The sequence below is a fragment of the Crassostrea angulata genome, chromosome 4 (genome assembly GCF_025612915.1).
Source record: "Crassostrea angulata isolate pt1a10 chromosome 4, ASM2561291v2, whole genome shotgun sequence".
NCBI lineage: Eukaryota > Metazoa > Mollusca > Bivalvia > Ostreida > Ostreidae > Magallana > Magallana angulata.
The window spans coordinates 27,281,863-27,308,559 of record NC_069114.1 but is presented as its reverse complement, the minus strand read 5'-3'; the positions used below and the strand labels follow the sequence as shown (position 1 = coordinate 27,308,559).

The 26,697-nt window shown below is 33.7% G+C and overlaps 3 protein-coding genes and 1 pseudogene across 4 annotated transcripts; 1 reads left to right on the top strand and 3 right to left on the bottom strand.

Moving 5' to 3' along the window:
* The first annotated feature begins 494 nt into the window (after positions 1-494).
* LOC128181374 (uncharacterized) lies at positions 495-2,786 on the top strand (annotated as a pseudogene).
* A 4,832-nt stretch (positions 2,787-7,618) lies between these two features.
* Positions 7,619-10,596, bottom strand: LOC128181517 (uncharacterized). Its single transcript, XM_052849943.1, has 3 exons — positions 10,487-10,596; positions 9,317-9,727; positions 7,619-8,065 (listed from the first exon to the last, which is right to left on the bottom strand). Exons 2-3 carry the CDS (start codon positions 9,720-9,722, stop codon positions 7,635-7,637), a joined length of 837 nt encoding a protein of 278 aa, XP_052705903.1. The 5' UTR covers positions 9,723-9,727; positions 10,487-10,596; the 3' UTR covers positions 7,619-7,634.
* Positions 10,597-11,488: 892 nt separating this feature from the next.
* On the bottom strand, positions 11,489-15,010 carry LOC128181700 (uncharacterized). Its single transcript, XM_052850190.1, has 3 exons — positions 14,820-15,010; positions 13,014-13,439; positions 11,489-11,934 (listed from the first exon to the last, which is right to left on the bottom strand). The coding sequence occupies exons 2-3, from the start codon at positions 13,432-13,434 to the stop codon at positions 11,504-11,506; spliced, it is 852 nt and encodes a 283-aa protein (XP_052706150.1). The 5' UTR covers positions 13,435-13,439; positions 14,820-15,010; the 3' UTR covers positions 11,489-11,503.
* A 1,338-nt stretch (positions 15,011-16,348) lies between these two features.
* LOC128181144 (transmembrane protease serine 9-like) lies at positions 16,349-18,997 on the bottom strand. Of its 2 annotated transcripts, none has more exons than XM_052849432.1 (7): positions 18,911-18,997; positions 18,559-18,619; positions 18,211-18,421; positions 17,845-18,029; positions 17,163-17,327; positions 16,817-16,956; positions 16,349-16,733 (listed from the first exon to the last, which is right to left on the bottom strand). In XM_052849432.1, the coding sequence occupies exons 2-7, from the start codon at positions 18,611-18,613 to the stop codon at positions 16,572-16,574; spliced, it is 918 nt and encodes a 305-aa protein (XP_052705392.1). In that variant the 5' UTR covers positions 18,614-18,619; positions 18,911-18,997; the 3' UTR covers positions 16,349-16,571. The 2 variants fall into 2 exon arrangements, with proteins under 2 accessions (XP_052705392.1, XP_052705393.1); XM_052849433.1 differs by lacking the exon at positions 18,911-18,997 and adding an exon at positions 18,876-18,897.
* Between the last annotated feature and the right edge of the window lie 7,700 nt (positions 18,998-26,697).

Sequence of the window (26,697 nt, the reverse complement as noted above, 5' to 3'; positions counted from 1 at the left end):
TGTGTCGCGTCTTTATTCCGGCACCAGGAGAAATAGGACAGTATTCTGTGGACGAATGGGCAACGAAATTTCCAGTAAACAAGTTCCTTACATCTGTAGTAGGTGTTGAGGTTATTTTGTGCAAACCATGCCAAGAAGACGGAGAAGAGGTAAAAGCACATAGCTGGTGCAAGGATTGTTCCGAGGCGCTTTGTGAAGAGTGTACAAAGTGTCACAATAAACCTCGACCTTCTCGCCATCATGTAGTGATATCTTTCACCGAATGGTCAAGTATTCCTCAAATTCCAGATTCGCTGGAAATATGCGAGGCCCACGGTGGTCGTAAATTTGAACTGTTTTGTAGAAAACATTTCCTCCCATGTTGCTCTGTTTGTGTAATCAAAGAGCATAGCAGTTGTACAAGTTTCTGTGAATTACAGGAAATTGGTAGGGATTTCATGGAACCTGAAAAAGTAACAGTTTTGCAGAGCGGAATGGAGGAATTTAGTACGAAATTAAAAGGCATTATTGGAGAAGAAAGAACAAACATGACGCGTAATGACGACAAAGTTGACAAATTTACAAAAGAATTATTGGAATTTACCACAAATATTATTCAAGTCGTAAAAAAACTGGAGGAAGAACATTTGAATGAACTCTCCAGATTATCAAAAGAAAGCAATTCCAAACTTAAAAAAATCTGTGGAATCTTTTGAGCAAAGGCTTCTTTATCTCGAATATTGGAAAGAAATATTATTAACGAATCTGTCGAATGAGACAGCATCAGAAACCAAAAGGGTCTTATCATACATCAAACTTAAGAACATTCATGAAAATCTACAAAGATTGAAATACACGAAGTTAGATATTTGCATTAAAACAAAACTATTAGAAGATGCGACAGAGCTAATAAAATTGCCTTGTCTTGCGGATGTGTGTGTAGACGAGAGTTTAGATCAAGTTTCTTTTAATATAGAGAATGTAGATTATACATGTGCGAAAGGGAATAAAATTTCTGAATTTACAATAGAAGGTACTGAGATTAGGGGTGTGAGTTTTTTGAGCAATGGTAATCTGTTCTTAGCCGACAATAGAGGGAAAAAATGTATACTGTGTGACACTAATGGAGTTATTTTACAGGAAGCAAAAATACTAGGATCGCCTTGGGGCGTATGTACAAGCGGGATGGATATTCTCATGACGCTTCCTAATGAAAAGTCGATTTTAAAATTTGACTCAACTTCATTTGAAACGATAGAAACTGTTCCTATTGGTTGTGTCTGTTTTGGGATAGTACATCTGGAAACACAATCGTCATTGGTACAAATAAATCTGTTGACATTATAACTGATGGTTTTCTTACTACAAAACAAACAACACTTTTATCTGGCCTTAGTAGTATGAGTGATGTAGTAATTGATAATGAAAATTGTGTGATTTGTAGTACTAATTTTGAACACATTGTCCTAAAACTAGATTTAAGGGGAAATGTGTTGTTTACTTACAACCACGAAAAACTAAAGAACCCGTACAGACTAACCACAGACGGTAGCGGAAATATATTCGTATCTGGTCTTGGCAGTAGAAATATCCATATATTGTCAAGGGATGGCAAACTTTTACAAATTATGGAAGGAATGACAGATGTAATGTGCCTTAAATTCCAAGATACCACAAACAGATTATTTGTCGGCAGTTCAAAGGGAAGTGTTACAGTCTTTGAATTCACAGAGAGTTAAAACCAATAAGGGCACTTGCATGATTAAAACTTCTTGTTAGTAATTTTAATGCGTTTAAATTGGATGTATATAATATGTATACATAAATAAAATTGATCAGCAGATTTTTAAGAATAGACTAGAAACACGTATTACTATATGTTGTAATACAATATCATATTTAATAAGACCCTTGACATTGTAATTTAACGCAAATAACACAATTTTGTATCTCATGTTCATGTGTATTTTAATGGTTTGAGAGAACAAACAAATTGAAATTGAGAAGCATTTTATGGCCAATATTTTACAGAATCAAAAGCCTGAAAATTATGAGTTCTTAATTGTTTATGGACTGTTAGTTGAAAGACATAAGAAATCAAAATGCACAATCTTTAGGTGCAAGTCAACTTTATGGAAAATGACAAAGGAAGATTTTATCTTCATAACTAATGATGTATTGATCATGCATCATACACCATTAAATTTGTGTTTTGTTAATTACATATTCTGTAGATCGGAATTAATCAAAATAATCATAAAACCAAAGAAAATTAAAAAAAAAAAAGAAAGAAAAATGATCCATATGATGTATAATTAAAATTTCAAACGTGATTCTTATAATTACAAAATTTTTACAATACAAAGTTTCAGTTAAGCCAGCTTATATAATTATCTCAATTTATGATGAAAATAGACAAACCATGATATTTGTACCCTAATTAGGGGCATGAATTATAGGGGAATATGTAAAAATTAATTTTTTTCATCTGAATTAATTAAATAAAATAAAGTACTGGGACAGAAGCTCAATTCATATGTTTTCTTCTGTATGCTAACAAATATACATTATTTCTCCTACTTTCATCTGAAAACAGACTATAGCTTACCTTTCATTAAATTCTTTTGTTCTCCACCTGCACCCCATTCCCACTAAGCCAACACAAATCTACCTGTATTCAATCTGTATATCTTCAAAATGTTGGTTAAGTGGGAAGACACCTCTGTGAGTGAGTGCTTGTGATGCCTTTATATGTCTTAGAACAGTTTGTAACATGGTCTTAATTGATGTGGAATACAATATATGCAAAGATGGTTTGATCAAGAAATTGAAGTTGATTAAAAATATTTCTGAAAAATAAAAATGTTATTCGTTTTATCTTTTAAATCAATGAATAAAATTTAAAGAATAACAAATAGTCATATAAAACACTAATAAAAAATAATACGATTACGATTCTTATTTTTCTTGCATTTCACTTTTTGGTGTTATTTTCTTGTTTAAAATATAATTGAATAGCAGTTGTTTAATGTGAGTGACAGTTGTTGTTCAGATTTTATCCATAGGTTTAAAATATCTACAGTTCTTGATTTTTATAATCATAAAGTTTACGTGGTTGTCTTTGATATGAATTTATTGAAGATCATTTTTTGTTAACAATTTCACATTTTTAACATCCTCTTGATTACCAGAAGGCCAATTGTTACTATTTTTGGTTTGAAGCATCTTTAGGTTAAGATGAATAGTAATTAAGAAGTTTATGACCTCATCAACCTAGGGCCTCATTGGCGGAACCAAATATGCAAAAAAAAAAGGCCAAGATGCATGGTTATGATGTTCATGAATACAATCTTGCATGTTAGTACTATCATGTACTAGTTTTCGCTAGCCAAGGGTTCACGATCCACTACGCCCAAGGGTTACGGAGGAGTGAAATGGAATGTTAGGTAGCAAGGGACAGTTTCGGATAAAATACCCGTCAATATTCTTGTAAAATTGAGAGTTGCTGTACATGAAGGCTTATGAGTGTTGTTAAAATTCATGAATGATTTTTAATGATTATCATTAGTTAGAGGGGTGTCTCCTGTTGAAATTGATATGCAATATGTAGGCCCCTTATGTAAGGTACATGAGAATCAGAAGTAAAATGCGAAACCTGCAGCTATGACTGTTGTGTTGACTTTACACAGTGAAATTGCAAGTTACAGACGGGAGGTAAAATAACACGAAAAGTAGGTGAATGGGACATTGTAAACTATACAGCGGTTAGTTTCTGACATGTGATAGTGCAACATGCACGCGGTACGGAAGGTCAACCCTCTGCAGGGAATTAGTTGGGGGAGATCTAAAAAGCTGAAAAATCATGAAAAATTTGCAAAATATGAAAGGGTCAAGATCTCATAAAAACCAGTATGTAGAGAATTTTACAGGTTTTGACTAGTAATTTTCTTCAGAAATTGGTGATTGGCCTTATATAGGGTGAATTAAAGGTATTTGTGCTGAATGTCAACAGAGGAAATTCTAGTTACAGAGTTCCAAAGACATGCATCCCTTGGCTACAATGAATTGCATCAAAAAACTATCCCCTGCCACCTTAACTCTTAGCTAGCGAAGATTGTTCATGTGTTTCAAAGAAATAAACTACTCTCAGGATGACTTTATCATACATTGGCATAATTGTTTGTAAATCTTCATGGACCCACCAAGCCAATCATTTCGTTGATTAACTGGTCGTAGTATTAACACAAGAAGACTAATTAACTTTACGGAACTATATAAAAGGCAGATTTATGGTATTAAGAATATTAAAAAAAAATCCGGATAATTAAGAATTATCGAACATGGCTGAGGATCGGAAATCGTTAAATTTTACAATTTATAAGTAAATTCTTAGTCCTACAAACAATCGTTTATCATACGATTTAATCATTATTGTTATTATCGGTGTTGTATGTATAATGACAAACAGTTCATATCTCTTAACTATTTAGCTTACTTCTACAAAATTGTGTGTCATCAATTTAGTCGAAAGTTAAAAAAAATTAAAAAGCTTGTTTTTGAAAGCTTGTTTTTAAATAAACTGTAACTATATAAACTTGATTCAACGTAAACTGTTATTTTGATATTAACTTCTTTTTAGGTAGTAATGGACGTCTATCGATATTAATATGGATAAATGTACAAAATTTCTTCTATCGGTTAGAATTTTATAATTCTACAATATTTGACCAAAAATATGGTTCGAATTTTTTTGGGGGGATGGTTAAATTATAAAAGCCCTTGTAGGATTCGAACTCATGCCCTACTGATTCCTAGGGAATGATCTAACCTTTTGCGTTATGCGGCAATTTTGTGGAAGAAATCATACTTGATTTTATTGTTTATTTTGATATGAAGTACGTCACAATATGGACGTGTCCCATACCATCTTATTAATGTAGGGATAATCATTAAAATTATTCATATCTTGCGAAACATGCAATATGCTTTTTACTTGTGCAAATATTTCTTTATTCACGCGTTGACCCAACAAAAATTATCAATTGATCCGATCATACCTATATTAGTACCGTCTTCCTTGGAAGACGGTATAAAGAGTTGAAATAATTTACAATCTCCGGGTAATCACTTCCTTTCCTTTGTGATTGGTAGAAAATACATGATGTGAAATTTTACATTTATTTCATTGGTTGAAATACTGTTCGGCGCAAGGGAGATAATTTTCTGATGATCTTTTTCATGTACGACTTAACAAATTTCGTAGATTTCAAATCTTAAAAAGAGAGAAAAAGAAAAAGCAATACAAATTGCTATGAATGAAATTCAGCCTTTGGTTTTCAGGTCCGACTAGTGAAAGTAACATTCTATAATATCTATTGAAACTATCTGGTTTTCTTTTAGCATTGTTTATTCAAATACTTATACAAAATAAAAAAAAATAATGCAGTATGCCTAATATCGGTAAAGTTATTTGCACCTGGTATAACTTTGATTTTATAAAAATAATACGAGTCTACGACCCTACCTAAGATCTCTTTTACCCTTCTCAATTTTAGACACGCAGGCTTAAACGACACATGACATAAAATGTTCCACTCGCCATGCTATGTAGAGGAAGGTGACATTTATATAAAAGAATTAAACTGTCTTTGATAACTAATTGCTGTTTAGGGTTTGTTCTAAAGACGGTAAGCTTTTTAAAAAAAGCTAAACTTGTGATATGTTAACTATCAGAAGTACATGAATGAAGTCTGCTTTGTAAATAGGATAAGAATATAAAGAATTAAACTAACTATTGTACATTTACTGTAATCAAAAGACGAATGATTTGGCTAGTTAAGTGTAGGTCAATGTATAATATTTCTCGAACGCATGGTTGAATATTTATGTGTCAGATTTCGTATAATGATGATTATAAGTAAAAAGATGTGTTATGTTGTTAAATTCTGTATGCACTGCGATCCTGTAAACTCATTTACATGACAGATACATTTAAATCACAAAATAATAAGTGATAGATTGACGCGTAATGGTATATCCATGAATTATCATGTCAATTATTGCTTGCAGGTCTCATCTATAATTTGCACAGATAGTTTAAAAACATTTCGGCTTCTGAAGTTACAACTCAATTGAAATATCTTGAGCATTTTCGACTGCCGGAAAAAATCTTCGATGTTTTTTCCGACATCTACCATAGAAGTCCCTGTAAAGTTGCGATTAGAGGCAACAAGGTTCAGACGCAACATTTAATTTAAAGTCGTTTACATTTAGTTTTACCGTCTTCCCTGTTTTTACCATATCCTTGGTAGACGATATAAAGAGTTGAAATAATATACAGTCACCGGGTTGTGCACTTCCTCTACTTTGTAATTGGTAGAAAATACATGATGTGAATACATGTTTTTATATTTATTCAATAAGTTGAAATACATTTCGATGCAAGGGAGTTAATTTTCTGATGATCATTTTTACGTTTTAACAATTTTCGTAGATTTGAAATCTTAAAAAGTGAGAAAACGGAAAAAAAACGATAAAAATTGCTATGAATGAAATTTACGCTTTAAATTTTCAGTTTAACTAGCTGAAAGCAATTTTCTATAATCTCTGTTAAATTTTTTGCTGTTGGTTTTTTGTATTGTTTATGCAAATACAAAAATTGTGAAAATTTAATAAGGAATGACTAATATCTGTAAACAAGATATGTTTGAATGCTTTGGTATTAATTTGATTTTGTTATAATAATACGACCCTTCCTAAGATTTTTTTTCTAAACTATCGATTTCAACTAACCAGCACGTTTTTTGGCACATATAAAAAAGAAATACGTTTTCTTTGATAACTTATTGCTGTTTAGAGTTTGCTCTTAAGACGGCAAGCTTGTTCTTTTATTTCCTAAACAACCGAATTTTAACAAATGTCATAATATATTTATTCATCTGCTAGAGTCACTAGTAGGGATAGCCATCCTCTAAATTAAACAACAATAATAATGTTACCTTTATGATGTCATGTGTTCAAAGTATTTCGTATCAATTACTTAAATGCGTTCACAAAATTTTTCTGCTAGAAATACGTGTGCAAAAGTTTAATTGCCTTTCATAAGACTTAGGAACATATTTTATAAGCATCAACAAAAGCAGATAAAAATAAGTTCTTGTGTTGATCATCCACCAGTTTTCACACAATTCTGCAAGTTTTTGTCGCTAGAAGTACCACTATGCATAAAAAATAATTTCATTGAAGAAATGTGTAAAAGGAGTGTGTCGCAAACGTGAAGACTTTCTAGTTTTCGTCGCTAGAAGTACCACTATGCATACAAAATAATTTCATTGAAGAAATGTGTAAAAGGAGTGTATCGCAAACGTGAAGACCTTATTTAGAAATTATTAATATCCTGCTTGTACAACAAATGTGTTCTAGAAGGGGCGATACATCAAAGTAAATCAGTTGTGATTCAGTTTTAAGTTTTAATTATGAATTCATTATTGAAGAATTTATATTGTTTACTCTAGTATTTTGTTCTTACAAATCAAAAGTATAATTCGTTTGGGTCATTACAAGTCTGTCTTCCAATTAAATTTTAAAGATCGAATACAGAGCATGTGCAAAACCATGCATGATAGTGAAAAGGATAAAAGAAAATGTTCCATCTTTTAATGTAAAAGCCATCCAGAAAATGTCGATCTTCCTTCTGCAATACTGAATATGTAGTTGATTGCTGTGTGTCGGATTCTGACATACACGTGGTCTCCAGCTACCAAGTCTGCTATAGCTACACCCGTGGCGCTCTGTAATCCATCATCCGCGTGACTGTCAGTGACCCCCGAACTGATGACGTTGCCATTTGCCACTAACTCTGTCGGAATATATCCTCTTGGGTGAGTGTATATGGTCCAAAAGAAGACGTACGTTCCTGGCCGAGGTGCTTCGAATATACCGTTGTCATGGTGGTAGCCATTTCCTTTGTTGATTGGGATTGCATCAAAGGTTATGACGTGATGAGTGCTGAGGTTTGGCGGACTGTTACTGGACAAATAACTGTGAAATATGACAGGTTCCTGCCTTGGTTCTGAGGTTCCTTGTACTGCAACATTGTTTGATAATTATACGACTTATGGATAGAACCAAACTGTAGCTAAATATAATTGGAGAATATTTACATCTACAAAGTATTATTCCCTCTATTTCTTACGGAAACCTAAAGTAAATTCATAACTCTATAGAAACAGCCAGACTGAAATCTACACGTCCCGTTTATCGATTGGTCGAAATCTACAGTCGCTGAACTGATAAGAAACTGACAGGACATATATAGATACGCCCTATTTATCGATTGGTCCAAACCAACAGCGACCTAGAAAAAATCACGGACTGCACGAAATAATCATGACGATGTCAGACTCAAAGCTTAAGTCTCACAGGAGACGATTCGGCTGTTTCTTTGAGCTAACGTACTTATGAACATTGACAGTAATTTAGTGAATTTTACTTACTTTTCATAATTAATTTATCAATTAGCTAAAAGAATGATGTTAATATAAACAATAAAATGCTTTCTTTGGTGATTCATTCGGGTTATGAAGGTAGCAATCAATGCAGAAAAAATTTACATAACCCGCTAACGCGGGTTATGTATTTTTTCTGCAATGTCGCTACCTTCATATCCCGAATGAATCACCGAAGAAAGCATTTTATTGTATAATTAAATATACTAGCATACACTTTATACTATTATATCTCAATGCGATTTTTCTATGTAACACAACATCTGATTGGTCTAGAAAGTCACGGGACAGGGCAAACAAAATTGTCATGTCCCCTCACGGGGAAATGAATGTCATACCGGTATATTCCTCTTCTTCGGAAATCTCGAGACTTTTCATTCCAAAGGAATAAAAACGCTGATGAGAGCATTCAATGTAGAAAAATGATTAAATCAAAATTATTTAATCATTTTAAATCTCTTTGTAACACAAACCCAATTTTACTATTCAATCTAATTATTATTTATGCTAATAAAAAAGAGAGACGATAACATTGAAAATCAAACAACCACGACGTTATTGCTTTCAAAGATTGAAAAAAATGACTGGAAATCGACATAGTTTGTATAATCAGGTGTGGTATAATAATGGTTTATTAAATGAATGCTCGGAAAATATAAAGATTTATTTTCCCAAAAAATTAAAGTCCCATCGGACGAAGCCCTCGGGAAACATGATTTTTCTTAGGTGAATAAATCTTCATTGTTCCCTCACCAACATACAATAAATGTATATTGTACTATCTTATGTCTAAATGGTTGCCAAATATCTATATCTATATATTTTCCTACTTATTCTCTGAACTTTCCGTCCCTCGTTTCTATCGCCATCTGTTCTTCGTTCGAGCAATATAGGATCAGCTCCTTCTTTCTTTAATTCATTTCGATTGTCATCTTTTTTGTGAAGATTACGTAGCTCTTCGTTCTGACATTCAATAATCTCCGACATCTTATTTCTGTCTGCTTCCATCTCTATCACTTTATCTTCTAGACGTCCTACTTTGGTGGAGAGGATTTTATTGGTCTCTCTAATCTCCATGTTTTCTTTTTGAAGGCTTGAAATTTGGTGTTCAATTTCGGCTTTCCATGCGGCTAACTCGTCGGTACTGATATTTATTTCAGCAGAAGTACACAACACCAAGAGACACCCAGTTAACCATCCAATATGAAGAATGAGGCGATTGGGGGGTGACGCCATGATATCTATTTAGGAAAACCCCAAAAAATGTTGATGATACATTATATGATGTGTAAATATATATTTTTAACATTTTGCAAATTTTATTAGCTGTTTAACCAAACGTTAATCATATGATTTAAGCAATATCGTTGATACTGGTATCATAAGCAAAATGACAAACATTTTTATGCGTACTAGCTTTCAAGCTTCGTTTGATGAAATAGTAAGCCTTATTAATTTCGTCAAATAGTGAAGCATATTTTGTTGAATATCTCAACTTAAACTGTAAACAGTATATTTATGTCAAATACTGTGATTTCATAAATATTTGTTGGAATCAACTTTTGCGGTTTAAATGAAAATGAATTGTAAGTAAATGTTAATTGTGGCCAAAGCTTTTACTTTTAAAACTATGGTTTTGATATTGCACTTCAATGAACATAAAATTTCGGGAAAATCTCATCAACAAAAAAGTGTTCAACCAACATTGATGAAATCACAGTAGTAAATTTTGAATGTAGATGTACTTAATTTACAGTATTGTAAATGTATCTATACCCACAAAATAAATATAACATTTACAATATGACATATCTGCTTTTGAAATGGAATGAAAGCTGTTTCAAAAATATGTTTGGCGAAAACTTGAAACTGTATAGTCACTCAGATTTTTCATTTATTTCATGTGTTCAAAAAATATTGAATTTTCAGATGTAAACAATTTAGCGTATTCAACAAATCTATCAATTTATTTTTGTAACTATGAATTGATCAAAACCTACCTATATAATTATGTAAACTTCCAGAAGTACAAGAATTAGGTCTGTTTTATCAATAAGATAAGAACACATACAACCAGTCAAATACACATACTAAGTGTAATCATGCGACGATTTCTTTCTCTAGATAAATATAGGTCAATGTATGATATCCCTGATATGAGTGTTTTAAAAAATGTAATAATGTACATTTATGTATCAGATACGGTATATTTGCACAAAAAAGAATATTTTTCGAGGCTCTTTATGAGTTTGTGTGGAGCGTAAAGTAAGGGAGTGAATATAATCAGCTATATAAACCGTGTCATGCAATCTCAAAAATGATGCATAGATTTATAAAGAATATCCTGATGAAAGAAATATTTTCTAAGACTACATGCATGAAGGGAGCATGAAGACTACACACACATGTAGTCAGCTCTTGATGTTGCTAATGCAAAATTCTGAAAGACATGTTATTTAGAGATCTTGACCAAATTGTGATAAGTGTTTAGTTGATGGGGGTGTATATGACTTTGAGGAGTAGTAGTAAAAGTGTGTATATAAGATGTCACTTGAACGTGTGTTAAAGAGGTGTTCAATTAGATGTGTAACATTGGTGTTAATTTAGCAGGTGCCAAGTCAAAGTAACAAAATGTAAAAATTGCAACCGATAACGACAATCCTGAAACAAAAATGAGTTCACTGGTGTTTTTCGTTTATAATTTGATAATTTGAGTAACTGCATATGATAGTGTCCATTTGGAGGATGGGGAATGCAGGTGTTGGATTGGCATAATTTACATGTGTGTGTGGGGGGGGGGGGGGTGTTAAGGTACTTCAAAGTATATCAATTGTAATCAGTTGTAAATGTGAATTATAAATTCATGATTTGAGAATTTATATTAATTATTTTGTTCTTATAAATGAAAAGTATAATTCATTTAGGCCAAGTCTTTCTTGCAATAAAATTTTCAAGACCCAATAAAGCATATGCATTATCAGGCACAATAAAGAATACGATAGAAAGTGTTTCATCTTTTAATGCAAAAGCCATCCAGAAAATGTCGATCTCCCTTCTGCATTACTGTATATGTAGTTGATTGCTGTGTGTCGGAGTCTGACATACACGTGGTCTCCAGTCACCAAGTCTGCTATAGCTACATTCGTGCCACTCATTATTCCATCATCCGCGTGACTGTCAGTGACCCCAGAACTGATGACGTTGCCATTAACCACTAGTTCTGTTCGAATATATCCTCTAGGGTAAGTGTTTATGGTCCAAAGGAAGACGTAAGTTCCTGGCCGAGGTGCTTCGAATATACCGTTGTCATGGTGGTAACCATTTCCTTTGTTGATCGGAATGGCATCAAAGGCTATGACGTGATGAGTGCCAAGGTTTGGCGGACTGTTACTGGACAAATAACTGTGAAATATGACAGGTTCCTGCAATGATTCCGAGGTCCCTGGTACTGCAATATTGTTGATAAGTATACGACACATGGATGGAACCAAACTGTAGCTTGAATATTAGTGAAATGAAATATACTAGTATAAATATTATAAATTATTATACCTCATTATAAAAATTCCCTATGATATTTTATCTGATTTGTTCTACACAATCACATGTTAGGACAATAAAACTTAATATATTCTTGTAACGTGATATTTTTTTTTATCATATTCATCCCCTATGGTAAGCACATGAATTTTCATTTCATGCGTATGAAAAACCCTGTGGATGAGCATGTAATGTAAAATGGTTAATTCTATAATTTTATAGAATTATATCAACATTTCTTTTCACTCTATATCAAAAAAGTAATTAGGTCGAAAAATTGAAAAATGAGATTAAATTCCCATAGAAAGAAACCGGTTTTAAAATCGATTATAAATCTGAATACCGTTCGTAAACAGGCACCGTCACACAGTTTTATCTAAACCATATGTATTCTTTACACCCGATTGCACGCCTGAAACTCGTGGCGGACGTGTATTGTTCCTTTCATTCTTTTGGGATTTTATGCATCTTTTCTCATCATATGTGCATATTCTGTTTTAAATTAGGCATCGACCTGTTTATAAAGTATATAAATTTTGATTATTGCATAGCGACCGAGTAACACGGCTAGGCAAGATGTACGTCCACTCAGGTGAGACCTCTGCAGCGAAATACTTGGTCTGCGGCTTACATGTATATAGGGGTTGTACGGTAATCGATGATGAAAGAGAAATATGACGGAGTGCCTATATTCATGAGCGGTATTCATCTTCAACCCGATGAATTCTATATTTTCACCTGTCGATGTGTCGTTCGGCGTTAATAAACGATTAACTGAATAATCGTTCGGGAAATATAAAGTGTTACCCCCCCCCCCCCCCCCCGAAAAAATATATTTTCCTCGAGAAATAGGATTTCGCCTGGGGAATAAATCTTTATACCATGTATCCCCCTAACTATCTTGCAATTAATGTATAAATTTACATGTATGTTGTACTGTGAAAGTCAAAATAGTTACCTAATGGCTCTTTCTACATATTTTCTTACTTATTCTAGATATCTGAGCTCCCTGTCCCTCGTTTCTATCATCATTTGTTCGTCGGTCAAGCATTTTAGGATCGTTCTCGTTCTCTTCTTTTTTGACGTCATCTCGATTGTCGACATTTTTGTGAAGATTACGTAGCTCTTCGTTCTGACATTCAATAATCTTCGACATCCTATTTCTGTCTGCTTCCATCTCTTTCATTTTATCTTCCAGACGTCCTACTTTGGTGGAAAAGATTTTATTTGTCTCTCTAATCTCCATGTTTTCTTTTTGAAGGCTTATAATTTGGTGTTCAATTTCGGCTTTCCATGCGGCAAACTCGTCAGTACTGATGTTTATTTCAGCAGAAGTACACAACACCAATAGAGACCCAGTTAACCATAAAACATTAGGCGTAAGGCGACAATATGGAAAGGTATGCATGGTCTCTATTAAGTAATATAGTATTTGATCTTTTAAAGATTGAACGTAATGTATGGTCCAATACATTTTATCATTGACTATATTGCTGACAATTACAGATGTGTAACTAATAAGGAATCATTCTTTGAATATTATGTGTAAAATAGTATTTGATCTTTTGAAGATTGTACGTAATTTATGTTAAAAAACCACTTCAACTATTATACACAATTCAATTATATTAAATAGATGGGAAAATTAACATAGAAAGTCAAATATTCGCAATGTTTTTGCTTTTAAGTTGGAAAACCTATAAGAACTCGGCGTGTTTTGAATAAAATGTTTTATTTCTCCCAAAAATCCTAATTTTTCTCGGGCGATGCCCTCGGTAAATATTATTTTCCTTGAGTGAATGAAATTTTTGTATATCTTCAACATTCATGCAATGTATAGTATCATCAATGTATATTGTCATCAATAGTGTCATCAATATTAAATAGAAAGATAAAAGATGTTAGAAAGTTTACATTATGAACCATAAAAGAATGTTTTTTAAAACTTCTTTCGAAATGAAATGATAATCATGACAACAAATTATTTATTTTCTTGTAAAGACTTAATGTGCAGCTGTTTAGTCGCTCAAATCTTTTTTTGTTTTTTTTGGGAGTTGATTTTAATCAACTCTCCTATGCAGTCACTCAGACAAACCGAAAGTGAAACGGTGTTTGGACCTCAGCACAAACCATCGCTGCTTACAAGACTTAGTTCTTGAAAATGATTGATGAATTCGATGTAATGTATGCTAAAGCATTGTTTTTCAAGGAAACTTATTTATAAATACCTTGAAAATAGTCAGATTTAAAATGGTACGAACAATTTAAATATTTTTTGTAGTCGTATGTATTCCTACGCCAGAGTTCAATATAATCTCGTTCAACTCGACGCTCGGCTGTCTCCGTAAATGCTTGTCGGAGATTTACGGTGTCAGCCGAGCGTATGGTTGAACGAGACTAGAGTTCAACATTGCTTGGATCCATACAATTTTCGAGAAATATTTTGTATTACTGATATATAGTTTAATTGAATTAATTTTACTCTAAATATTATTTACCATGATTCATATGGGGGTTTCTCGACATTCTTGTCGAAAAAGTCCAAAAATTCATATTAATATAAAAATGTGCGTAATTCAAATGCAAATTAGAAACTACATGTACTTGTCATGCAAAATAACATATCATTGATTTTAAGATAAACAAACATCGACAAAATCAACTCCCGTCAGTTCTTCAGTACTTTGATTGTTTTTTTGTTTTTGTTTCTGATTTGTTAATTATAAAAGAGTTTGTATAATTTATATATAATTGATAAATGATTATGCGTCAATGCAACAAATTTGAACATACCTATGATGTTAACTTCCAGAAGTACTAGAATTACACGTATGTGTACAAGATCGATAAGATAAGAACGAGACTAAGTAACATATAATCTGTCAAACATTAACATAACCCATAAGCAAGAGACGATTGCTATGAATATTATATAAGCCAATGTATTTTATTGTATTTCAGTGTGATAATTCAATACAACGCGTCATCCGATTGGTCTAGACAGTCATGTGACGGGCTAAACAAAACGTCAGGTCGCCAGAGGAATAAATAGCATATTCCACTGACTTCTTCCGAAATCTCAGGATTTTTTTATTCAAAAGGTATCAAAAAGGCGATCTTAGCATACACTTGTACGTAAACAAATATGAATAAATCAAAAATACCTACTCATTTTAATTCTCTTAATATAAAAAAACCAATTTAACTATCTATGATTTGAATTTATGAAAGGAAAGAGAGACAATAACAGAAAAATCAAACAATCACAACGTTATTGCTACTGAAAAGTCATTAGAAATCGACGTACTTTGCATAATCATATGTAGTTCAGTATGTTTAAACGATGATTGCAGGAATGTCTGGAAAATATGAAAATTTACTTCCCAAAAAAACAAAACTGTCTATAGGTGATGCCCTAGCTCACTATCATGCGATAAATGTATGATATCTTTTGCATGAGTGGCATTATAAGTTTGTATCAGATTTCATATTATGATAAAGAATAAAATAACGAATAAAATCTTAAGACCATTTGTGTTCAATAATGATGATTGTTTAAAACTATACATGCAGTATGAGAACCCAAATTATAAAAAAAACCTGAAAAAACTGAAATAACATGCTGTCACATCTGAGAATAAAAAGTTCAATCTTTATCCTTAATTTTTTATTTCAAATATTCAATACTATACTACATGTAGTATTTATATCAAAACAGTTCTATCGAACGTATGGTCAGAATATAATGAGCTTAATTTTTTTTTTACAAAAAAAAATCTTAAATTTAGGTTATGGTAGATGTTGACAGAGTATAATTGATCATTTCACTGATTGTTTGTGATAAGTACAACAATGTGTAGACATGGGCCAAAATATTCTGAAATTTCGGTTTCAAACGTTACAGAACTATCGGAAATTCACTGGCCTTCCAACGAACTTGGGGGAAACAATTTGGCGCGTGTTTGGAGCGCTCTGCCGCACAAACCTCCAGGGGTTACGATAGGATTCCATAAAGTTTAGGTTTCAAATGAAATATCTAGTGACAAAAATAAACTGGTTTCATATTTTCATTTACGTCCACGTTCATTCATCGTCTAAACCACATACAGTCCCGAGTCCGCATATAGCTTTCTTTATGGACTCACAAAAAAATAAATGCACGATACATGTAACAGTTCTCATATTTGCATCAATGTCAAGGTCGAAGTTAAAATTAATCTGACCAAAGTTGGCACATGGTACTACTTAAAAGGATTTTTTTTTGTTTTATATATATGATTGTACCAAATTTCAATTTCTTTTGTAAAAGTTTTAGAAACATAATTATTAGTATCAACAAATGCAAATGATAAAAGGGGTTAGAACAAAATCAATCAGTTATTCAGTAGTTATTGTTTATAATGATTATATTCATAATGAAGTTAGTATTGCGTATTTAATATTGATCTTGAGATATAGTTTGTTTGAGTGATTCATGACCAGAATAAATACTGTAAAGAGTCTTTATTATGACAGAATTTATTCTATATACTCAAATTGAATTATTCATCCCTTTATTGTCTTGTTTATCCAATCAAGGTATGCCGATACACGTGTGAACACAGCTGGGTAGCTGCCGGGTTTATCCCGACTGGAAAAAGATGCCACGCCCACTTGGATCCACCGTCCGTCATTGTCCCGACATGTTAGCGGTCCTCCACTGTCACCCTAAGAAAAAACATAACATAAAATCTCTTAACTCGTTCATGTTTTGATGTGTTTTTTGCAATTGAATGGGTTTAGAAACTTACCTTGCAAATGCCCTTGCCGTTATGAAGATATCCAGCACATATTCTTTTGCCTATATCGGAAGTTCCATATATCTGCGCACAGGATTTCCTGTCATAAACAGGAAGTGAAACACTGTGAGCAACAAAGGACAACTTGGCACCTGTAACAAAATGAATCCGATAAGTAAAAGGTATACAATTAATGTTCTGCATTGGTTGTACCAAAATCACCAAATTACCAACAAAAATGATAACATCCAAAGTGTATGTACATGTATATAAGAATATCAATGCGCCATTTTGAGAAAAAAAAGTAAACGGAACTTTAAAAATATGCTACAAATGCATAGAATTCCAAAATGTTCACCTCCAGACTTGCATCCCCAGCCTTTCATGACGCAGTCGTCTCCAATGCCCGGAAATGACACATTGTCGACAGAGGGCAGGATGATGCGCTTTATTTTGTCGTATTTAGGACCAGAGGGCACGCTCCGAGACAAGCGCACCAGTGCTAGGTCATGCTCCCATAAATCTGGAGTTAGAAGAAAAAAATGATTATTATAATTAACTTTCAAAGATACCGACGTTTATATCGCAATTTCTCCTCTTGGAAAAATATTGTTTGGTTTGGCTAAAACATTCATAACTGGATATTTCCCGTCCGAGTAAAATTTCATTAAAAATTGATTGAAGCTCATATTGTTTTACCATGCCAAAAAATGATTGATTTTGGATTAATAAGTCGATTGAATTTTATGTTTTTTGTTAACACATTTGACCTAAAAACTTACAATAAGTTACATACAACTCCCAAGCATAATTGTCAGTTTTTAAAAAAGAAGCATCCTGCATATGATCTTTAGCTGTTAACTATGATATCATAAATATATTTTGGTAAAGAAAAAAACCCCACACAATTTAGCTTAAAAAATTGAATATAATAACTTCTTTTCATCTTCATACAGAACTCTCAAGGAGATCAGTATGGTCTATAAATGGTCACGACCATCCAGCCCTCTTTAGATACTAAAAAAGTAAAAGCTCTTCACTGTTATCGCTGTACTGGGGGTGCAGCACTATCCGGTCAACATCCACCTCCCAGTATCGCCACGATTCCTTGTCAAACAGCTTCCCCAGGAAATTCTTGATCTTTTCCAGGGGATTGGACTTCAAGGACGCGGACGCAAGTTTGGCCTCCCAGTTCGATGGGTTCCTTTTTTCTGATCCACCATTTCTATAAATTAAAGTAGGAACACATTACTTACCAGCAAAAGCTGTAGCAAAGCTAGAATTGTTTGTCAATTCTTGCGATATTTTTTTTTGGTTTGTCTCTTAAAATAAATCATTGTACAAGTATGCTTGCATAAATGTAATATTGAATGTGTTGCATATAACTGTGCAAATTGGGATTTGACCTGTCGTGGAAACAGTGCGCGGCAGTGAGGATCCATCTATCATTCAGCACAGATCCGCCACATACAAAATGCTTGTGGGCGATAGGAATAGGAATAAACCAAAAGAGTTTCTTGGTGACAACTTCTCCATGCAAACTGACCAACCACGGCCATTCTCCATCTCCCGCCATTTTCCCGCCAATCACGCGTTTTTGTCTTGACAGGCCATCGCCTAACACAACACAGGGAGAGATAAAGTCCGATGTTTACATGTGTTCATAATGTTAATACATCATTCAGATGATACAACTGTTAAAAATTTGTTTTTGTCCATGAAATGTGATAGAAGACAGAACTTGGGTTTGTTACCTTGTTGTGCCATCCACAGAGAAAGCAGAGCGAGGATAATCGAATGCTTGAACATCGTGCCCTGTGAATAAGGAGAAAACATCATCTATCATGACTAGTAAAAAAAACGTTTTCTATGTGTAGCAATGGACAAATATTAATGTATTTGTTCCCAAGCAAAGCTGGATTAGAACAATACACCTAAAGTTATTTACATGGACTGTTGTACTACAAATGATTCTCAAGAAAAATGTTATTTAATGTCTTTCTCCCACTGTCTTCTTCCTCGTTATACATTGTAGAAAATGTTAAGATAGGTGAGTGTGCAGCATAATTACCTGATGGGTTATACACAAAGAAACGTGCGTCTTACCTGTAATTATGCTCCCATTATCAGATGATGTAAACGATCGGACTTTGACAGGCGACATGGCAGAGCATCGTATGCGCATCGGGTTTAACCTGCGTGTCGGAGACAGGACGACCTCAACTTTTTTAATCACTAAAATAGGTTACATGTATATTAGGTTGATTTTAAACAGAAATATATATTCAAGTAAACACAAAATGGGCAAGGATCCCAAATCATGTGTATGATAAAAAAAAATATGTGAAAGTACAGCAGTATGAATAGAGGTGGATCCAGCAATATAGAAATATAGATAAGCGATGAGAATCAAAACGCGTAAAATTCAGTGTTAAATAAATAAATAAATAAATAAATTAATAAATAAACCAAAAACTATTTTATCGTTGTCCAAGGGTAAATTGAGCAAACATTTATCTCGTAAAAATCTATTTCAACATCAGGGAGTGCACATGTATGCATTAAGTCATCTCCTGCCATTTTATATTCACCCATTGTTGAGCCTTTTGGTGTTGGTAAGAATGGAGTACATGTAACTACAGCCACTTGGAGGTCTGGCCGTGGAGTAAGTACATGTAACTACAGCCACTTGGAGGTCTGGCCGTGGAGTAAGTACATGTAACTACAGCCACTTGGAGGTCTGGCCGTGGAGTAAGTACATGTAAATACAACCACTTGGATGTCGGGCCGTGGAGTTAGTACATGTAACTACAACCAATTGGAGGTCTGGCCGTGGAGTAAGTACGTGTAACTACAACCAATTGGAGGTCTGGCCGTGGAGTAAGTACACTGTACGTGTAACTACAACCACATGGAGGTCTGGCCGTGGAGTAAGTACATGTAACTACAACCAATTGGAGGTCTGGCCGTGGAGTAAGTACGTGTAACTACAACCAATTGGAGGTCTGGCCGTGGAGTAAGTACGTGTAACTACAACCACTTGGAGGTCTGGCTGTGGAGTAAGTACGTGTAACTACAACCAATTGGAGGTCTGGCCGTGGAGTAAGTACGTGTAACTACAACCACTTGGAGGTCTGGCCGTGGAGTAAGTACATGTAACTACAACCAATTGGAGGTCTGGCCGTGGAGTAAGTACGTGTAACTACAACCACTTGGAGGTCTGGCCGTGGAGTAAGTACGTGTAACTACAACCACTTGGAGGTCTGGCCGTGGAGTAAGTACATGTAACTACAGCCACTTGGAGGTCTGGCCGTGGAGTAAGTACGTGTAACTACAACCACTTGGAGGTCTGGCCGTGGAGTAAGTACATGTAACTACAGCCACTTGGAGGTCTGGCCGTGGAGTAAGTACGTGTAACTACAACCACTTGGAGGTCTGGCCGTGGAGTAAGTACGTGTAACTACAACCACATGAATGTCTGGCCGTGGAGTAAGTACGTGTAACCACAACCACTTGGAGGTCGGGCCTTGGAGTAAGTGCGTGTAACTACAACGACATGGAGGTCTGGCCGTGGAGTAAGTACGTGTAACTACAACCACTTGGAGGTCTGGCCGTGGAGTAAGTACATGTAACTACAACCAATTGGAGGTCTGGCCGTGGAGTAAGTACGTGTAACTACAACCACCTGGAGGTCTAGCCGTGGAGTAAGTACGTGTAACTACAACTACCTGGAGGTCTGGCAGTGGAGTAAGTACATGTAACTACAACCACTTGGAGGTCTGGCCGTGGAGTTAGTACATGTAACTACAACCAATTGGAGGTCTGGCCGTGGAGTAAGTACGTGTAACTACAACCACCTGGAGGTCTAGCCGTGGAGTAAGTACGTGTAACTACAACCACATGGAGGTCTGGCCGTGGAGTAAGTACGTGTAACTACAACCACTTGGAGGTCTGGCCGTGGAGTCGATCGGTGGAATTTTTGCTCTGAATGTAACATGTAGCTTGCAACTGAGTTTTGATCGATCGAGAAATAATCCATACAGAGTCAACAAAAAGCACTAAACATTTGAAAGCAGCTTCTAAGAGTAAAACTAATACGAGTACTCATTTTACTGAATCGGGTAGATTTTTGGCTTGTTCGTTCCAAACTTGCACTACAAGTAGAATCGTTTTTCTTAAGAAATAGAGACGAAAATACCGCGTGGATATGGCGTGTAAAACTTTGCTTTATTAAAAATCTTGTGATGTATATTCAAAATCTTGTTGTGTACGTTCGAAATCTTGTGATGTATATTCAAGATCTTGTAATTTATGTTCAAAATCTTGTGATGTATTTTTGAATTACATGTATTGTGAAGTATATTCTATAATGTTGTAATGTATGTTCAATATCTTATGATGTATATTCTATATCTTGTGATCTATAATCTTGTGATGTATGTTCTATAAATCTTGATACTATCAAGTTTTTTCCGGCAGATCTACTGGGGGTCGTTTACGCATGGGCAAATCCAGGAATTGTTAGAAGGTCCGAAAGATCATTTTATTTGCCCGGAAATGGGGTGGTGGTTCCGATATCTACTTTTGGTAATTTTATAGTCTGAATTTATAAAGTTTGAATTTTCTAGCCCACCCTTCCTTCAAAAACCCTCCTCTAGATTCACGCATTTAAAGTGCATCCCCCAGCAAAACATACAGATGATATTGTTGTTAAAATGACAGGTAAATTTGCATATATATATATTTTTAAATTATGCTTGGAATGATTTGCTTTATTTGTTTCTGGAAAATGTTCTGGACGTTGAACAGTAATATTTTCAAATCGAGAGGAAATTGACTTGGTTTGAACAATGAAATTATAACACATTTTGCCCGATCAAGATCGAACAAGCGGACTAAATCTGACGTCATCAAATTCCTTCAATAACAATTAAATTTTTCACAGGTTTTACCAATTTACATCGCTTTGCTTCGCAGGGGAACACTGTAGTCGTGTTTATGCAAGATAACCCGTTTCTAAATACAGAGGTATCTTAAAAAGCATATTACAATGAATTGCATTTTTCATAATCGGTGACGTCAGAAGAAATTATAAAATGACATAATAAACAAAGCTACATAAGAAGATGGGGGAATAAGCTGGCGCAACTGCCCATCTGGTTAAGTCGTAAAAATACAATCCTTTTATTTCAAATTTAATTTTTTGTTTAATTGAAAATATTTGATATGTTATAATACAAGTTTACAAAAGGGTAATTTCTAACTATATTCAGTCTGAAATATTTTAAAAAGGATAAGAAAAAAAATAAATCCTAAAGTTTTGGTCGTATCGAACCCACAAGTGTTATAATGTTACCTATTGACTGGTGCTCTAACCACTAAGCCATTTCATCCCCAAGACAGTGCGTTGTTTAAATGCTATATGAGACGTTGGCCACGAATTTACGGACTTGCATTATTTTTCTAAAACGTTCAATTGTTGGGCCACAAAATGACATTTTTAAAGGATAGTGGGTCATCTCTCCACATTTTTGTTGAATGAAATCGGTTTAAATTCCATTTAGGCTATGAAAAAAAATATGGAGCTCAGACCTACTCTATAAAAGAAAAGGGATTGAAGTTATAAAAATGACACTATTTGAAGATTTTGACACGCATACCGAGTTTAAATCAACCTATTACACGTATCTAAAATATTTAAGGGTCACAAACCGATGTTACGTTAAATATATATTGTTTTAATTATTAAAGAATTATCAGATTTAGTGAAACCTTAATTCCTCATATGGGCAAGTTACACGCCCTATTCACCCACTTTCTTTTCTTTAAGATATTTTAGGGTTAAAATTGGTACATTCACTAAGCAGTGGCAAGATTCTCTCAAAATAGCACGTATAGCCGTTTTACATCCTTAATTCCTTGCATATTACTCCGATAAAAAACATATTGTCACTTTGCTATGTATACAATGTACATGCGTTTGATATTTGTATTTGGTAATTTCTATGTACATGTCCATGTAATATCTATATAAAACTTGTTCCTATTAGACATCTCATCTCTCTGTTCTTAATCATACATGTATTCCAACTTCTTAAATGCTGCAACAACGTGTTTCATATCATATTATGAACTTATTATATTCTGTACTTATAATTCTTGTATAATTCAAATGTAGCTGATATATCAGTTGTAACTTTGATACTTGGGGAGAGGACTAATATAGGCATAGCCTGATTTCCGATCTTATTATGATTTCATTTGCATAATAAAATATTTGTTAAAATTAAATCTCATCTAATGCATATAGTGTTATTATCAAAAGAGACATATTCTGGAAGCAGTTATTTTTTCTATATAATCCCAGATAAGTATGAATATGTACATGTAACAATCTGTGGTAATCAGTTATGGTCCCATTACATGCGCTGATCTAGAAAAATTTCCAAATTGGGGGGGGGGGGGGGGTGTTGTTTCCAATGGATGATTGTGTTTGCCAAGTAGATCCAATGCCTATAGCTATTTTTTTGGTAAATTTACTACGTTGATTTAATAAGTTTAACGTTTTCGCGGGGGAGGGCGGGGGTCACCTCCTTTCTAGATCCGCGAATCTAATATTTGTTCAGATTGGTCCAATTGAGTTAACATACAATGTATTCCCTTTCAATAAACAAAATATTTAGCGTTTGGTTGCAAACTTTTTTCGGAAACTTTTATTTTAATTATTTAAGATGGGAGAAAGGGAAAATAATTTGGTAAATTTTAGTACAATAAAAAACTAAATTTAAGGAAACCGTATGGATCACTTATTTCAACATGTTTACATCTGACCACTGATGGAAATAATATGCTAATATGCAATCAAGATAAAACCATTTCACAAATTATTAGAACTTTTCATTGCAAATATTGACATATAAGCCTCTAACACATGCAACATTCAGCATACAACTCCATTGCTTATTTTTGTGCAGATTTACTTGGAACCGTATTGCACCAAAACGGGTTTGTATTTTCCAAGCAATGGCCGCAGCAAAATAAATTTCTGTACATTATAGATGACATTTGAAAACTACGCTGGAGATATTTTTCTTCTAAATGTTCTGGATATTGGACAAAATTACGTATATTAATATCTTGAGAAATAAAACAAAACTATTTACTTCGTCATTTGCTTCAATCAAGAGCAAGTATCCTGATAAATGACGTCATCAATGTCCTTAAATAATAATATTTTTCACAGATCTTACCTAATCACATTACTATGCTTTGCAGGGGAGAGTCGGTGTTTATGCAAAATTATCCAAATTTTAAGTACAGGGTTACTTGTGTATATAATTAGAACCAATTAATAGTTTGCATTTCCCAACATCTTCAGAGCAAGTGGTAAAAACCTTTGACTAAGGTGTACTAATCAGTGGCAGGAAAATAACTAAATGTCCAATATTCAACAAAAAACATATATCTATTCAAATCATTTTACTCACATAACTTGCATCAAAAACAGATAAAACCTCAGCTTGTGCTATCACATTAACCCCCGCCCCTTAACTGTTTGATGATTCAAAGAGAGAGAGAGAGAGAGAGAGAGAGAGAGAGAGAGAGAGAGAGAGAGAGAGAGAGAGAGATTTTGTGAATTCACAGGTTTTATGGTAGGCATAAAAAAATAATGTTTAATGACCCCTCTCATCGTATAACCGTCTAAAAAGGAATATGCGTCCATCTTGTACAGTTGGGAATATAAATGTAAACATTTATTAAACTGGCTAAACTAAATAAAATAAAAAAGAGAGCAATAAATATGACGTTCTACGCGTTGTTTTGTATGCAAATTACGCATACAAGTGCAAAGCAATGCCTTTTTCAATCACTTAGAACTGCGCATCTACAGACTTTTAACTTCTAAATTTTACAATCTGAAAAAATATGTAAGGAGGTAATAAATGTCCACTCTCAACCATTTGTTTAGAAAAAGGTCAAAGCTTGATTATTTACGTTGTAAATGTGGCTCAAAAGAGTGTACGCTATTTTTAAGATGGGTCTCAAATACCTTCAATTCGCATCGGATATTTTTGTCTCTGCCCATGGTAGTACATTGAAGTTACATTTTCATTGAAATATATATGTACATGTATATTTTTTATTTAAGACAACTATTTGGACCCCTTCCCTATTCTAAAAAGAATCAAAATAGTTTACACTTATAAAACTTACAAAACAGAACAATGAAACAGGTTTCGAGATGGCTGTCACATTCAACACAGATTGTTTTTAAATGACATGTATGTTTTTCGATGAAAATATAACGCCAATGTGCTTCCATAGACACAGGAGTTTTATGTATAGACTGGAATTTTCTTGTTCTAAAAACAAATCCCATACCGACTGATAAAAATAAGATACCCTATTTTATGGCAAAGTTACTATATTATTGTGCAAGATTTAACCTTTTCTCAACAAATAGCTGTAGACAGGACACCAATGAACTCTTTTTTTTTATTAATTCAGATTTTTAAATCTTAAAAATAAATCTGCGCAGTTCTACAGCTGTTTTATATGATTAAAAAGACAATGTTGTTCTGGTATGAATAACTTGCATACAAAACAACAAGTAGACCCTAATATCCATTGCTTTTTTCATCTTTTGACATCAGTTTTGTATTTGACAGACACAAGCCAGAAATGAATTTTTATTCTGAAATGAACAAGATGGCCGCACAGCCGCTTAAAATTTTTCAAGAGGTAGATGAGAAAAATTGAATCAAACCTTCAATGTTAAAGGAGCTCTGTGCAAATTCTTTTTTTAAAAATCTTATTTAATGGTCCTATCTGCCCTTTTCTAAATCTATAGAGTGCTTGTTGGATAAATAATGGGCAATAATCTTGTAACAAATTTAAGGGGGATGTGTGGACATCTTTTAAATTTAAGGATAAGGATGTAAACATTTCTTGAACTTGCTCGTTTCTGTCCGAAACTGACCAAAACTGTTACCAAAAGATATAAAATCAATGAATATGAGATTCTACATGTTCATTTGTATGATCTTATATTTAACAAAAACAGGACAACGCATTTTAATCACTTTAAACAGCTGTCGAACTGTGCAGCTTACTTATTTTGAAGATTTAAAAATCTGGAAAATATGAAGGGGGTTCATTGGTGTCTTCTCTACATCCATTTGTTGAGAAAAAGGTTGAATTTTGCACATTAATGTAAAAACTTTGCCTCAAAATAGGGCACCCTATTTATATCAGTCAGCATGGGATCATTTGTTAGAACAAGAAAATCCCAGGCTATACTTAGAACTCCCATGTCTATGGAGGCACATTAACGTTATATTTTTATCGATAAGAATAAATGTCAATTCAAAACAATCTGGACTTAATGTGACAGACATCTCTATACCAGTTCCAATTGTATTGTTTATGGGCATAAATTCAGTTAAATTCTTTTTAGAAGTAGGATAGGGGTTAAAAAATATAATTGCCTTAAAGAAAAAAATTACATATATTTTTCAATGAAAATAAAATTCTAATATGTACATCCATAGACAGAGACAAAAATATCTCCTGCAAAATGGTTTTTGAGATTCACTTTATCACTTTAAGAATAGAGTACCCTCTTTTGAGACAAAGTTACAACTTTGATAAGCAAGCTTCGACCTTTTTCTCAACAAAAGTTGTAGAGTGGACACTAATGACTTTTTTTCATATTTTTAAATCTTAGATTTAAGTCTGTAGCTGCGCAGTTCAAAGGGATTTAAAAATGCATTGTTCTGCCCTTGTATACGAAATTTGCATAAAAAACAACATGTTGAACGTCATATTTATTGCTTTTGTATCTTTTGACAACAGTTTTAGCAAGTTTTGGACATTAAGAAATGTTTACATTT

Coding starts and splice junctions, on each gene's coding strand:
- LOC128181144 (XM_052849432.1), bottom strand. CDS start 18,613: ATGTTCAAGCATTCGATTATCCTCGCTCTGCTTTCTCTGTGGATGGCA. Junction 17,328..17,844: donor CCCCCAGTACAGCGATAACA/GTGAAGAGCTTT, acceptor TTCTAACTCCAG/ATTTATGGGAGCATGACCTA. Junction 16,734..16,816: donor ACGGCAAGGGCATTTGCAAG/GTAAGTTTCTAA, acceptor GTTTTTTCTTAG/GGTGACAGTGGAGGACCGCT.
- LOC128181517 (XM_052849943.1), bottom strand. CDS start 9,722: ATGGCGTCACCCCCCAATCGCCTCATTCTTCATATTGGATGGTTAACT. Junction 8,066..9,316: donor ACGGAAAGTTCAGAGAATAA/GTAGGAAAATAT, acceptor ACAATGTTGCAG/TACAAGGAACCTCAGAACCA.
- LOC128181700 (XM_052850190.1), bottom strand. CDS start 13,434: ATGCATACCTTTCCATATTGTCGCCTTACGCCTAATGTTTTATGGTTA. Junction 11,935..13,013: donor AGCTCAGATATCTAGAATAA/GTAAGAAAATAT, acceptor ACAATATTGCAG/TACCAGGGACCTCGGAATCA.